The sequence below is a fragment of the Podarcis bocagei genome (genome assembly GCF_964188305.1).
Source record: "Podarcis bocagei genome assembly, chromosome: 17".
Classification (NCBI taxonomy): Eukaryota; Metazoa; Chordata; class Lepidosauria; order Squamata; family Lacertidae; genus Podarcis; species Podarcis bocagei.
The window spans coordinates 13,605,079-13,621,224 of record NC_138143.1 but is presented as its reverse complement, the minus strand read 5'-3'; the positions used below and the strand labels follow the sequence as shown (position 1 = coordinate 13,621,224).

Here is a 16,146-nt window from a genome sequence, read left to right as displayed (position 1 = left end):
AGAAAATGTTAAGTTCTACATATTTGGAAGCATGGACCTCCAAAAATGAGCAAGGCAACAGCTCTCTTGCATGTATGCTAGTAGTGGGTGGACAGGATTATGATGATGATCATTTTGATATACCGCTCTTCATCTGAAGATCACAGGGCGGTATGTAGCATAAAAAGCTTAAACTTGCCTTTGAAACAGTAAGAGATGATGCCTCTCTAGTAACCAGCAACTACTCCGACACAAATTCATGCAGAATAGGTCTAGCAATGACCATTAGCATTATAGCTATACAGAATTTTCATGCTCAGATGCCTATGCCTCCAAATATCTGATGCTGGGTACAAACAGGGGATGGGCATCAAAATAATGAGAAAGCCACAAAAATAAGAAAGCATTAATACTTGGCCCAACATATAAATAATTTAAAGAAAACACAAGCTAACAGCATTAAGACCATGTTGTAAAACCATGCCATACAACCATAAAGTGCTAAGCATTGGCATTATAAGTCACCATTATGAAAGTCTGTTTCAAAGAAGTTTTGAATTTAAATTTTAGTCAAATATTGTTATGATGTGCAAAAATAAGTTAATCCAATACATTTACCTCCCTATACCCAATTTCAACCTTCACCCTTCCACCTAATTCTCAGCCACACTGGTAATTACCATACACATAAAAAGAGGTGAGGTGAGATAAAAACAGATTTAAAATACTATTAAACTAAGTGCTAGTATCCCATCTACTGAATGTCATCCCAGTATAACCGCTAAGTCTAAAAGATCTCTACATTCAAAACTTGATTTTAAGGAGGGGTCTGGATCAGGTTTGTAGACACATTACTGAATTTTGGAATTATAAAACTGGCGGGGTGGGGGGAGTATTTATTTCATACATGTTGTATTTTTGAGACAAGTAACCATTCTTTCACTAATAAAAATGGCATCCTTTTTATATATCCTAATGGTCCATTTCCAAAAGGAAACATTCAAATACTATTTAAACAAAGAATTTTGAAAACTCTATGGATTATGTAAACTATGAAATGTAATGTTAGGTATATTGCTTTATTTTTCTGGAAATATATGTTCACATAAAGCTATGAGATTTTCAGTCATGGATTATATGGGCCACACTACTACAAAACAGAACTTCACAAAATACCCTGCTTTGGAACAATGACTTAGCTTTGCTTTACTTTAGCCTGGAAATAGCACAGCAAGGCACAGGGTATAATTATTTTTCTGCATACTTATTCTGTGAAACAAGGAAACACAGAAAAATAACAAATAATATATTTTTGTCAGATTTACCAACAGATTTCAGGAAATGTGGTTGCAGTTTACTTATACGCCAGCAGGTAAATTCTTGAATGAATTGAACCAGCTTTTTATATACAGTCATACCTCGGGTTACAGACACTTCAGGTTGCGCGTTTTCAGGTTGCACACCGCGCCGAACCCGGAAGTACCGGAACAGGTTACTTCTGGGTTTTGGCGCTTGCGCATGAGCAAAAGTACTAAATCGCGCTTTGTGCATGCACAGAAGTGCGACCCACGTGTGCGCAGACACGGCGCTGCAGGTTGCGAATGCTGCTGGTTGCGAACGTGCCTCCCGCACGGATCACGTTCGCAACCCAAGCATCCACTGTATACACAATTAGTTAATTTTGAGATAATCACATATTTGGAAATTTCATTTCCATAGTTATGCTTCTTTTAAGATACTTTTTCATGCACACACATGTTAGAAAAGCATTCATTCATCTGCAAGACTTGAAACATACAAGCTTTGTGATTTAACAATAATGAGATGGCATGATGAGAGCTGAACAATATTTACAGATTTTTGAGTGGGGCCAACTTGTGGGATGGAGGAGTGGGAAAACACAAAGGTACGAAAACAGCACTGAGGATAAAAATAAGTTAGGCCGACTCAAAAGGTCATGGGTTTATGAGCATACAGAAACGACAAGCATATTGACCCCATGAACCAAGCCCTTGACTCTCCTTGGTTGTTCCCCAGAGGCAGCCCAGGCCATGTTACCCTGGGCTCAGTCCGACACTCAGAGGAGGCATCAGGAGGTACAGAACCTGAAGCTAGGTCACCAAAGCTCAACAACGCATTTCTTCCTGAAGAAACAGAAGCTGGTGTACCTGTGAGACACCAGACATGCTCTCCTCCAGGTGCACAATTTTGTATATATAAAAAGAAAGTGTTTAAGATGCCAACGGATTAAAAGACCTGGCTTTTGTGTAATGAATATATGGGAATTAACGCCATTTTACAAAGTGGCAAAACACTTGCCATTTCGAGAGGCAGGCTGTATATGAAGACAGTCCTCATATGGCAAGGACTCTCTGCAGAGGGATATTGGAGTCCCACTACAGAATTCCAGGTGACCCTTGTCTGGCTTGGAGGGGAGGCTTTTGCTCCACTACAAGAGCATCCCCACCTGGCTGCATGGGAGGGAGACTGCATGGGAAATAATAGAGATACTCAGAACATGGCTGTGACAGGGGCCAAATCTGCTTCCTCCCTCTAGTAGTGTCAGCTCTGAAAGTCATATCTGCTCTTATCTATATCTAGGTCTTCGCCTAAAGAGTCATATTGTGTTTCTTGGTCGTACTGGAGCACGGTGGAGTATTAGGAACTGGCAACAAAGAAGCATAAAGCAGTGAAATTATTTCTTTGCTTAAAAAAATCTTAAGTCACCACTGTGACATCTTACTCTTGTCAAATGAGAACAGAATACACATTTTGTTTGACACTATGAAGCCTATGTTAACAATCCAAATAAAACTGGGTTATTTTTTAAATAAAATGCTCATGGTGGTTTGAGCAATGCTATAAGGGCGAGGAAATCAAACAACTCAACAATTTTGCTGCACTGTCATTGTGTCTGAAAAAAGATAGTGAGAAGTTGCTATGAGAGCTTAAAAGTAGAAAGGAAGATTCAGGAGGCAGAAAAAGAAAATAAAAAGAAAAAAAGCAGCAACCAAAACAAGCATTTAGAAGGCAAGCTAGGCATGCAAATCAAGCAAGGGATTAGTTTACATGAAGAAGAGGCAACTTACATGGCTGTTGAGAAGAGAGCTTCTGTGAGTGGACAGACCATCAGACTTTTGCAGTGTCTCAATCGCCATTTCAATCTGATAATAGATGTCATTAAAAAAAGGGCTCAAGACAAGATAGTAATAAAAGACTGACCACAGAAATTTTGATAGATTGCCAAAGTTCAAAAGAAAACTTTAGTTCAAAGCTATTACAATTTATTGGGGGCATAGTCTTCAAATCTTTACCCCAGCAAATTTTGCAGCAACAACTGCTTCAACAAAACTGAAAGAGCAAGTTATCAAAAAGGCCACCCCCCACTCCTGCTCATTCCATAAAAAGAAAGAAAGAAAAACATGGTTTATTGTTAAGCCACAATGCAAACATTTCAGAATCCTGAGTATGGTATAATATCCATAGAAAACAGTCAAGCATCCTAGAAAATAAGTATACAAAGAACTTGAAGCACTTGGTTGAGCCTGCAACCCTCTGCTCTGTTCTGGGAGCAGGTCTCCCTGACCTTAGTGAGACATACTTCCAAGTAAACATGAACAGGGTGGCACCAGGAGGGTTTATTCTTTGGACCTGCAATTTCATATTGTGTGTCTCTTGCCTGCTGATACTTGAAAAATGATTGAACAACTTTAATTAATCTCATGATTTAAACGGCTACCAAACCACAACAATTTATTCACTGGGCTAGCACCCTGGCCTTCCAAAAACAAATGCAGATGAGCAGGAGAGAACTACACTCAGATCTGGCCCTTTGCTGAAATGCTTTTGCAAGAGCAGTTACCAATGCAGAAATGTAGGCCGCTGCTCAGTTTAAAGAGGGTGATGGGTTCCGAAAAGGGGGGGAAACACAAGACAAATCTCCCGATGTGCCTGATGGAACATATGTTTCAAGCACATCTGTTCTTTCTTTGCATCCCGGCCTTGTGTAGATGTCCTTACGTAGAATATTTGCATTTGCACTTATAAATAAATTCTGTATGTGGGAATATATAAAAACAGAAGCATTTTGATAGAACTTTCCATTTCTCTCTTAAGTTGCTCAGAGAGATAGTAACAAATGAGCTACTGTGATGATTCTGAGTGAAATAAAAACAGCATGAAATTAATTAGTGGTTGAGGAAAGAAACACTACAGAATGGACAAAAACATAAACATGTTTTTATCTTTATGAATTGAGTCTTTTTAGAGAGCATTCTACACTGATCGGATTAAGAAGAGACCAATTGAAGATAGTATTTGTCTGTGTCAAATCATTGTCCAATCCAGCCAAATCTTGTCTATTCTAACAAGTGGAAGTCTTTCCTAGCCCTCTACCTTTTTAACTAGAAATGCCAGGAGTTGAAATGTGACCATTTACGCCTGTACAGCATGTCCCCTTCCACTGAACTTCAGGCCCTTCTCATAGGACACAGAAAACTGTAAAATACTTTATTTAGTATAACATTCTCCAGGAAATCAATTTAACTATTATTTTTATTATTTTAAACCATGATCTCAGTGAAGAATCGTGAAGGTCTCTAACAAAGTAGATTAAACATGGAAATCAAGTCAAATTTGAAAAACACCCCAGAGAAACAAATTAGCAGCGACGTTGATCAGAAAAGCAGAAGCAGGAAAAAGATAATCAGGGCAACTCAAAAGCCTGCCAGAAGAGGACCACTTTGGCGTGTTGTCTAAAAAAACAGAAAGAGGGGAGCGAGATGAACTTCCCTAGAGAGAATTTTGCAGCTTTAGAGAAGAAATTGCCTGCACGTTGCAACTCACTGCAATCAAGATCCCAACACCTTGTCCTTATGGCGTTAGGGACCCAGACACTTTAAGGTATTATAGCTCAAAAGCAGCACTTCAAGCTGAGCCTGGAAGCCAACTGGCCACCAACGATGTAATTGCAAAATTGGTGCTGTATGTGCTGCCATTTCCAGAACATACACCATAGGGAGACACATGTAAAGTACTGTATTGTACAGTGGTCTAACCTAGAACGCCAAAGATACAAGGAACCTTTAAATGCAAGTGATTCCAGATTTGAACCTCTTTCCTGATCCAGCACAGCTCTTCTAATGTTCTTGTATTCTTAATAGCATTTTATATCAAAGGAAAATTAATTGTTCTGGGGAGTGTTTTAGCCCCAGTCATGTACTGGACAGAGGAGGAGGAGAAGTTTAAAATAGATGAGAACACAGTAACAGAAAGTATTGTACTATACTCTGAAGTAAACAAATGACTTATCAAATAACATATCACTAAGCCTGTATTAATAGACTAATAACTATACACCATAGTTTTATCTAAATTCATGCAGACTAAAATGGTTGCAAACTCAGTACACATGAAGCATTGCATGAATCGTCCATACTCAAACCTTCAGTCTAAAACAGGACTGATGCAAGTGTACAAATCATTTTAGATCTCCAGAAATAATCTCCTCCTAATAATAATCTGTTTAGACCTGCAATGTGCACAAATACAAATAAATCTTCTGTTTGCCAATAAAAGGCTACAATGGCAAATAAGCAATTGAAATGTGCCTGTCATGTTGACTTTCCATATTCTCACAAAAGACAGCCTCTATTTAAGATTACTCTTCCAAACGTTTGCGGAAAGTTGGGATAACAATGTATTAGAATATGCAACTGTATGAATGTGCTAATTGCGTCTTTTAATGATCAAGTCCCTATTCTCCCCACCTCACAGACATTGTTTTAGAGAATATGAATGCCTATTCAAACAGGAGAGTGAACAAATATTTTTTCCCCACACAGAGACATTGATTTAACATTTGTGCACAACATACCACCACATGTTAAGGAAACAATTCACTACAAATTGTGTGTGTTATATTATCAGTATGTACAATGTGCTTTCTGCTTAGGACAAAAATAGTGTGCTTTCTGCTTTAAAAAAATGTTCTCAACAGAACAGTTGTTTAGTTATTGGGTGGTACATGGAATATCTTGCATTTGAAAAGGCAAATGTTGTGCTACAGTAACTCATAATTATGGAGTTGGCATATAATTATGCAAATTAAGAAAATTTGCATAATTTGTTTCTAGTATGTCTAAGCAACCATTTCACTGCTTTTTTAAGGGCCTTTTCTTGCATTACTCTGGTGACATGGAAGTAATTGCGGCATTTGTATTTGAAAAAGACTTGCTCTTCCCCACACCAATAAATGTCTTGGGAAATGCAGAAAGAGACCAAACTGTGGCTTCCCTCTGTACCAGTGGTTTCCAATGGGTGGTCTGTGGACCCCCTGGGGGGCCTGCATAACCCACCCAAGGGGCCTGTGGCACCATCCACATAACAAAAACTACCAGAGAGATATCAAAATTTTCACAAGTAGGGGGTCTAGGGCTTGGCTTTTGAAAAAACAAGGGGCCTGCAGCACTTAGCTAATTGGGAACCAGTGCTTTACACCAAAGCTACCCTTCCCATCCTGCCAGTTTAATTTAAGGAGCCCTTAGCGATCCCTCTCTTTTGTCCAGTTTCCACACAAGGCGAAACCATGATTTAGTGCCACATGCATAAGCCGAAAAAACCCCAACGTAGAATCTTTCCGAAACACAAATATATAAAAGACTCTTAGTTAAAATGTCAGCTTGTGTCAATATTCACACAGAATTCTCAAAATAGTAAATACAGTTATTCCTGATGTATCAATGTCTTACTTGACTCCTTGATTAGTTTTTCTGATCAAACGTAATCAGCAGAGAAGGAAGCTGAAATAATTTTTGAAGCCCACCTTCATAAATATGGGCTCCTGTCTGGCCTGTTTTAAATCGGTGATCACTGGGTGACAAGTGATTGCTCACTGATAGATGAGAATCTGTCTGCAGAGCAGGAAGTGAGGCAAATTTCAGCAGTCGCCCTCTGCCCTGCTGTGGCCCATGCATTCTCTCAATCTGTCCAGTCCAATCTGCTCCCAGTCCCCCAGGGGTGTGTGTGTGGCCAAATGGATTCCTTTCCATCAGTGGGCAGTTACCACTCAATATCACTATCATTATCTTAGGTATGCAAATGAAGTGAAACATTGATTGCAAACTCACATTGATTTTGAGAGTGACCAAAGCGAACAGGGGAATCTTGCTAAATCCTCTGCCTAGATTCATCAAGGTCTGTTTATTCAGGATGGCATTCTTGAATTAACCACCAATGAAAAATCTTGTGTAACCCTCCAGTGGCATAGTATGGTTTGCCAGCAGCACACGCCAGGAGGCGGCAGGGCTCAGAGGGTGAACGGAGCCTGCCACGCCAACCCAGTCCTGGCTACTGTCAGAGCGCCACACACCCCAGAGCCAAGCGGGGCTGTGCTGTGCCACCTACCTGTCTGTGCTGGGGGGGGGGGCAGGCAGGCCAACGGACGCGGCCCTTCTCACACCGCCCTGCCTGCCCTGCTCCACTTTACAAGGCTGGGATCTGATCTGAATTATTTGATCGGCAAAACTCAGAACTCAGCCTCACAATGCCATGCAGAGCTGGCAGGGTGGGGTGAGCAGTGCATCCCAGAAAAATGTGCCAGGGCCATCACCCTGGCAGCCCCCCCCCCCCGCCGTGCTACACCGCTGTAACCTGCATATTGTACTTTTAACACCATTAAGCAATACTGAAATACAACGCTGAGAACTAACTCAAGAGAAATCCATCCTTTCTAAAGTAAATACAATTCTAATCTGGTTCACAGTGACAAAATGGAATAAAAGACTATCATAATATCAATGAATTCAAACATCTGATTTCAACAGAAGCCTTGTCTTTCATATTGATTGTCACTCGTTTCTATGTATAAATCAACAGCTTTTCCCATTTTGTAACTAGTTCACATTTGGATTTTCAAAAAATGAACTTGTGATAGGTGACAGAAATACTGTCATCAATCTCCAAATATAATACTGATGTCATCAAGTGGTTAGTGAAACTGGCATACAGAGAGTTTGGCGGATTTCTTTTTCTTGTAAATGCATAATAAAACACTTAGCAGAGTAAGCTTCCATGGCATATTGTTAGAACAAGATACGCAAAGAACTTCTGGAATCTTGAAACAGCTTATTTTCCACTACATCATAGGGGTGTGTGTGTTTTTTTTTGGGGGGGGGTTGCTGTTGCAAAAATAATGAGGAAGAATACAGTAATTATGCAGTTCAAAATAGGGACAGTATTTCACATTACAGAACAAATATAAAATTTGAATTTACCAGCCACTCTTTTGTCTTTTGCTATTTTAACAGCAATTAGTCATAATATTAAAAAGCACACAAGCTGCTTGAAAGTTTCTCTTTCAAGCTCTTCAGTTTTTTTAAATTCTCTCTTTTTAATTTGCCAAAACAGATGGTACATGCAACAATTATGGATATTGCTGTGTATGGCATCAGCAGTTGAAAAGTATGCTCTACAATTCCTACAATTTAAGAGTTATTTAAAAAAACAAAACAAAACTAGAAGTATTTTTAAATAAAAGTTTCTAGCTGTAAAGAGGAAGAGCAATGTACCTACAATTTATATGTATTATGTAATAAACTATTTTTTAAAACCCTAAAGAAAATACACACAGAGATTAAAAACCCTCATTTAAAAAAATTAATCTGATTTTCAGTATATTCATGGTTGGTGAACCTTCTACATCAAGGGGTCAACATTTGAAATGTATGTCATTTCCTTTCTTAAAACTTGCCTTTCCTAGTCTGCATCCCAAAATCCCTATACAGTGGAACCTCGGGTTGCAAATGTGATCTTTGCGGGAGGCACGTTCGCAACCCGCACCGTTCGCAACCCACAGTCTGCGCACGCGCGGGTCGCAATTCAGCGCAAAGCGTGAGTTAGTGTTTCTGCGCATGTGCGAGCACCAAAACCCGGAAGTAACCCGTTCCGGTACTTCCGGGTTTGGTGCGGTGCACAACCCGAAATCACATAACCTGAAGCGTCTGTAACCCGAGGTACCACTGTACATTATAATCTGAACTTGACATAACTACACAATGCCTTATGACATTTCCTCTTTAAATTTAAGTTCTCTTGAATGCCAATCTACAAGATCCACTGACTTTACAGAGTGGCTTTTCTGGCAAGGCAGAGAGAGCAGAAAAGGAACCTCAGAAACTTTCGCTCCCTACAAGGCTTTCTGTGTTTCGTTCCCAATGTTTAATATTTCTCTCATTAATCTCATAATGCTGTTTATTTTGGGGTTTTTTTTCTCCTTTCCTCACTGCCTCTGTATTTTAACATGGCTGTTACAAGCAGGTCTATTTAATTTGCATGTTCTCCTCCATTTTGCACAGTTCTCCAGATATTGCAGGACCACAACTCCCATCACTCCTGACCATTAGCCATGCTGGCTGGAGCTGATATGAGTTCAATAACACCTAGAACACCACAGCTTCTCATAACATAATGGCCTTGTACAGATGCAATGTTAAACCATGGTTTGTCAAGCTCAACACTGGTTTGTTTGTATGTCTTAAACTGATCATGGTTTGTTTGGAGCAAATTACACGATTCCGCTGATCACCCAAGTTGTACATGGGCAGAGTGAGGAGGCTGTCAGAGCAAGTGTGCTGGGTGGGTGAATGTGAAACGGAGAAGTTTAATGTCTCTCTTCCCCACTGAACAATCACCGCTGAGAGGAGCAAAAGACAGCCTCGCCTGATAGCAAACTACATAATCTGGGTACAAACAGAAGACTTTCAGAAGGAAAGGACTTTTTCTTCAAAAGGATTGTGGGTGGGAGGAGGATGTTTTACTGCTTAGGAGCTTTCTGGAGAGGCCAAAGAGCTCCAAGGCGAGTGTTTATGTTCACTGCCCAGTTTCTGTAACCAGCCAATGGTAAGGCAGCTGGTGATGCCTTGTTAGTCCCCAGATGCCACAAAGGGCTTCAGCGTAGCAGCAGGGTATTTGCAGAGGAGCTCAAGGAATAGCAAGCCAACACTAGACAAAACAAGCCATGGTTTGGCTGAGTATCAGTAAGCTGGACCCTGGACTATTCAACAAACCATGATTAAGACTAACTATCATTTACTGCTACAATTTATATTAACCAGGAATAGGCTTGGTTGGTTTTAAGGAATAAAAAGTTCTCAAACGTTGAGTTCATTTGCATCCACTTGCCATTTAGCAACTTTACATGCAGTTGCTAATCTCTGTGATACATACCTCTAATGCAGTCAAATGCCTGTTCACATGGAAACTACTGTGACTGAAGCTGCTATCAAGAAAGCTAAAATATGAATGACAACCGCATGGAGAACTATCTAGAGTGACCCATACAGGAGACATGAAATCCAGAACTGAAAAGAATGCAGTGAAAGAAGCTGTGATACTGTCATTATATTTAACTAAATTTCTGCAATTTTATTTCCCCACAAAGTAAATTTACTGAACATAGGTTTGAGAGAAAGCCATCTGAAAGTCTGAATCCGTTCGAATAAATCTGAGTAAAACCATGGAAGAGAATGAGACTCATACTTTCCCCTTTCTTTTTTTGCATGGTGGGCGTCAATTATTTGGGGCAAAAACCCCTGCGAACCATTGCTGTGAACCTTTTGTTCATTTCAATGTCCTTGTGGAAGCGACACGGAAATGAATAGAAGTTGCATGGCAACAGGGCCAGGTAGTCCATGCCTTCATTAAGCAAACCTGGAATTTCTGCTCCTGAAAACAAACAAGAGAGACAGAAGCGTCTGCGCTACTTACTGTGGCTGGGGAGGCGCGTGTGGTGTGCGTCACTGAATGGCCAGAGTTCTCCATGGAGTTGCCAATCAGGTAGGTGCCTCCCGTGCTGCTGATGAGCTGTCCTCCCGTGACACCCATCTGAATGCCTCCAGTGCCCACCATACTATGAGAAGAGACCACAGTAGTCACCTGTGCAGAACTGCCTTGGGTATCAAAGTAATTCCCTCCAGTGTTTTGGCTGTACATCTGAGTTTCTGTGTAAGGATACGTGGTTGTTCGTCTTCAGGGAAAAAGAGAGAAAAGACAAAGTTGTTTAGATGCATCCTTTTACTAGAGGAAGACAACTGTTTCACCACAATGGCTTGCATCGAGCTAAATATTATTTCTCATTTCTAACAGCATTTTCTATTGCACAAAGTCTTTTAAATTTATTGGCTTATACTCTAAGATGAATCTCTTTTCCTGGAAAAAAACTATCAATTATTTACTACAAAAGTAGCAACACAGCAAACTGTTATTCCCAATGTTTAGAAGTGGAGAAGACACACCCTTTGCTAAGAGAAAAACACAACAAGCGTGTAACTACCGAGTCCATCTGTTTCAAATGCTCACTCTCAGTGATGTCAACTCCAAGTACTTCTGAGCTCAGAATACAAAATATGAATTCACAGTAGAAAGATGACATACACTTACGGGCAGAAAAAATGGCTCAGCTTAGATGCTGAAAACTTGATCAAGCACGGAAAGTGTGTTGCCGTGTTTGCCCATATGTATTCAAACTTCTGTGTGAAATCACGAGAGCTATACAATAACTTTAAAAAGAAACAAAAGCAGATTCTCCAGATATCAGCATGTCCAAGGGAAAGCACAAGCGATTTATACAGGAACTGGGCTCTGTGTGTGTGTGTCCCTGTGGACACAAACATAAAACCATAGAGTTGTCCAACGCCAGTTACCATTTTCATGTGCTCAAGATGTTTTGTGTCTTTCCGACATTTCCCTGTGGGAAAGAAGTCAGGTAGCAGTAATTCTGATGAAAGAGAATGGCATTGAAAGGGTAAATCTTTTATATTTTCTGAGGTTTCAAAGGTGGTGTGCACATGGCACACTCCCACACATTGATTTATTCCCAGCTGACTCTATTAGGTTCTATGGAAATGTCATGACAATGATCTGTCACCTTTTATAAATTAGTACTTCTGCCACCTCATCTTGCCTCAGCGTGTACCTGAGCTGAATGCGACCCTAAATTTTCTTTCATCTGCTCATTCAATAGGCTTCGTTTACCTGGAACACACTGATCTTTCCATGCAAAAGTTGCTCTTAGGTTTAGTACTGTTTTACAGGTGCTTTTCACTCCATCAAGAAAAGGCTTTTCCTTGCAATTAATTATTTTCTACTCAGTTAAGTGTTATTTCCTTACAGGCAGCCTAATTGCTATAAAAATTTGAATGCACAGAAGAACCTCGATTCAAACACCTGTTCTTACTACTGTAGTGTTTAACTTCACCATCTATTTACATAGGGTTCATTTATTATTGTTATTTCAACAGTATGTAGTGATAGTAATAGAATTCAATAACATTAATACATTTAATCATATTAGATAATATTACTGTGGGGAAAGTAGACAAGATTTCTTAGCTAAAAATTAAGAAAGCTGCTTACACCCATCAATATTTATGAGAACTAACACAAGTTTTTATAGGTTTTTAAATTATTTATTCCTGCAAAGCAGAGATGTTGAAAACATTAACCACAATGTAATTTGAAGACAATATATTTGGAATTATTATGGAGAGGAGATGGGAGAATGATAACAGAACCCTGGGCTTTCGTTTTTAGCAGCACCGCATGTCCTTCCGGAGGGTCTGGTTCACACATTACATTAACTAGGCCAAACCAGCACTTTGTGCAAATGCATGAGGGTGCAAGTTCTCAAAGGGAAATGGCAGCCACCTTGCTCCTCCCCAGTTATTCTGCTGGTGGTTTGATTTAGTGTGCTGCCTAAACCATAGGACAAACCATGGTTACAGCTTGGAGCTAGTTTAGAGAGAGCTAAACCATGGCCTTGGGCTTAGATGACATGGCTTGGCTCAGCACAGCAGCAGAACCAAGCAGCAATACGGCCACATTCCCCTCTCCCAGAGCCTGCATGCTTGCATGTTCACGGTAACGTGCAAGCCAGGCAAATGTCTAATTCTGCCCTTAGGAAACAGCTTTTGCAACACAGGGAATGAACAAATGCATCTAGAAGGCTGGCTGTATGAGAAATAAGGAACATAAGAGTCACAATACTAGAGACCTATAATTAATTAGAGATATCTAACATAAACCTGAAGTAGTAAACTTGATTACTCTTCCACTCAAAATGATAATTATAAAAATTCAGGCGCTAAACTAATCTCTTTCTGTCTGCACACTGCAGGTGACATATCATGGTCACATTCATCCATGAGAAGTACATTATAATGGGAGAGAACAGGCAATACAACCTCAAGAGTCATCCACTTAAAATTGTACTCTTTGTACCTCACTACTCATAGATCAACTGTCTGAAAACTCACAGATCTGTGATGCGCATAATATACTGACTAGAATGCTGCTCCCGCCTCACTGAAAATTTCCATATGAGCATGGCAAAGATTCTCTACCATAAGGCAGTTTTATTTATCTCCCGGTATTGTAATGACGTATGCACCACTTTAAGGACACTGCTTGCTTGCGCTCTCTCTCTCCTTTCAAAATTCCTAGACTGTGTAATTATCACATACTCCCAAGACTGTGTAATTATCACACACTCCCATAATCAGAACTGTTCAGCTTATTTGTGGCATTAGCTTATTTATGTTTCCTGTGTCTACTGAAAAGAAAAATACCAACCATGGTTTTTATCTCAACATGGGCTTCACCTATATCATGTGACAAAGAAACACCCACCACCCCCTCAAGATCCACGCCAACCACAAAAGATCATTAGCTACCACCAGGTGTCAACCGTGATGGAGCTTTAAAAAACAAAACAAAACAAAACAAAACAAACACGGAATGAATGATGGGGGTCCATCATTCACAATTGGTGAGGGTAGTTTCATATGTTCACTTTCTCACACATGTTTCCATCTTCGGTCCTATGTGCAGCCTGCATGTAGAAGACCTGCATGTATGAGTGGGATGTCCAAGATGAAGGACTTACATAGCTCCGTTTGTGTAGACGGTGTCACTTCCCTCCACATACTGCACCTGGGCTGGGTAGACATGCTGGACCTGTTGCACCGTTTGCACTTGCTGAACCTGCAAAGAAATCAGTCACATGATGAGATGCGTTTCCCTCTCGGCCATTCAGAACCTAATCTCTACTGTTGCTAATTATTAGTGAGCAATAAACAAACAGTGAAGCAGTGAAGCTTCCTAAACAGATTGCAAAACAAACCCACAGTAGGGTGACTGAGGACAGGCTCCCCATGGCATGCTTGCCTTATTTATCTGTACAATATTAAAGTAATAATACTAATAACTTTATTATTTATACCCTGCCCACCTGACTGGGTTCCCCCAGCCACTCTGGGCAACTTGCAGCATATATAAAACATAGTAAAATATGAAACATTAAAAAGTCACTTTTCAGCAGGTGTCCACATAACATAACAGAACATTTAGAAGAGATTCAATCTGGTTCTGTAAATATACTTGAATTATCAAAAAGTGACTTAGCAATGTTAGCTTCATGGCTAAAAATTTTTAAAGAAGGGGGAAAGAATATTGTGAACTGTTCAATTGCCATGGCAAACCATGGTTTCTGCTAAAATAATAATTTAAACCCAAACTATAGGCTGTGCTTGGGCAGAACAATGAACTAAGGTTTATTGTTACAGGAATGAGTGCAGTCAAGCCTTGGGCTCATGTATCTTCCCCTCTCCTCTCCGCTTCCATTATGGCTGCAAGGAGCTCAAAGAATTCTGTTTGCCTTTTTGACGAAAGCACCATTCAGCAGGAAACACGAAGCCGTGCAAGCCGTGGACAGTCTTCATTATGGTTTGCTGAAACAAGCCAACTGCAGACTGTGGTTTATGAAGCTGGCTTGTTTCAATAAATCATAGTATGACCCCAGTTTATGATTCAGATGCAACACCAGACTGCTGTTAATCCGAAATGGAAGTGAATCCCTCTCCTCTCCTCCTCAGGCTGTGATGGAAGAGCAGGACAGTACAAAACCAGAGAGGGTGAAGCTGAGGCCCAGTGCCTTTGGGGGACGGGAGGGGGACGGTATTCACCGGCAGCTTCTCCCCCTGCCCTGCAACAGCCACTGTGAGCACCGCCAGTGAGGTGACCAGGGGGCACCCAGCCAGCAGCTGAGTCCAGAAGCACATCACAAGCTGCACCCCCCCCCCATTCTTGCACCCCTTGGGGAGTGGGACTTGGGTACTCCGGTCAGCCCCGGGGAGAAGGTGCCCAGGCACCGGAGGGGCTTTGTTCATGCCATGGCTCCCCATGCAGCTGAGCATCTCTGGGGGGTGGTGGTGGCGGGACTGTGTGCTACTGAGTAGCACCAGAAAAAGCACTGCCGAGGCCAACACTCATTCCTATGTCTAACACAGCAATATCTTAAGTGCTGACACAATCAAGCAAACCATGGTTTAGAGTTACTTCCCTGCTCAATAATCTTGTCCCTGGATGCAATGGCCTCTGGAAGCAAGGGACTTAACTATGGGTTTTCTATTCAGACCGCATACCAAAACGTAACTTGTACAAACCACAGCTTGTTTTCCAATACTCCTTTGCCAGCCTATTGCATAGCATGGTTTGTGTCAAACAACAGTTCTACTTCCCTAAGCATGGTTTGCTGCAAGTTGGAACTTAATTCTGACAGCAAATTCTGCCTTTGAATAATTGTCTATTTCCTTCAGGTGTATTGCAGATGTCTGGACAAATTCATGCTATTTCCTGTCAACTGAATTCTGAACTCTTGATAACATAACAAAAATGCAGCTTACGCTATCTTTAATCCTGACCGCTCTGCTGCATGATATCTGTTTTCAAACAAAATTACCCTGGAATTTATGTCCATATTTATACATTCTATAGATTTATATGTGGATCTTCAGATGTTATCCTTGAAGATAATAGAATGAGTAAATATGAAGCAGAACTGCCAGTAGTCTATTACTCACACTACTTTGGGGACTGGCAGGGGGTACTGTTTATCCACACATTGAGAGAGGATGAAAGATATTCTAGTCCTTAAGTGCTTTTCAATTATATGTCTCTGCTACTCTAATTGGACTGTGCAAAGCTGTTACCAGCAAATTAAATATCTTCTTTTTTTGCTAGTCACATAAATCTTTGAAAAGCCATCAGTACAAATTCTTCATTTGAATCAATACAAATACCTTCACTTTAAAAACAAATCATATACTTTTAGTG

At 40.5% G+C, this 16,146-nt stretch overlaps 1 protein-coding gene across 6 annotated transcripts in view; it reads right to left on the bottom strand.

Annotated features, from left to right (window-relative positions):
- RFX3 (regulatory factor X3) overlaps positions 1-16,146 on the bottom strand; it is a 113,505-nt gene that overhangs the window by 32,154 nt on the left and 65,205 nt on the right. For 2 of the 6 annotated variants that reach the window (XM_081176367.1, XM_081176368.1), the window contains exons 3-5: positions 13,919-14,016; positions 10,744-11,002; positions 3,069-3,143 (exon numbers count right to left, since the gene is read on the bottom strand). In XM_081176367.1, the coding sequence (XP_081032493.1) occupies positions 3,069-3,143; positions 10,744-11,002; positions 13,919-14,016 (432 nt within the window). The remainder of the gene's footprint in view (positions 1-3,068; positions 3,144-10,743; positions 11,003-13,918; positions 14,017-16,146) is intronic. The other 4 variants (XM_081176369.1, XM_081176370.1, XM_081176371.1 and 1 more) reach the window with 3 other exon arrangements.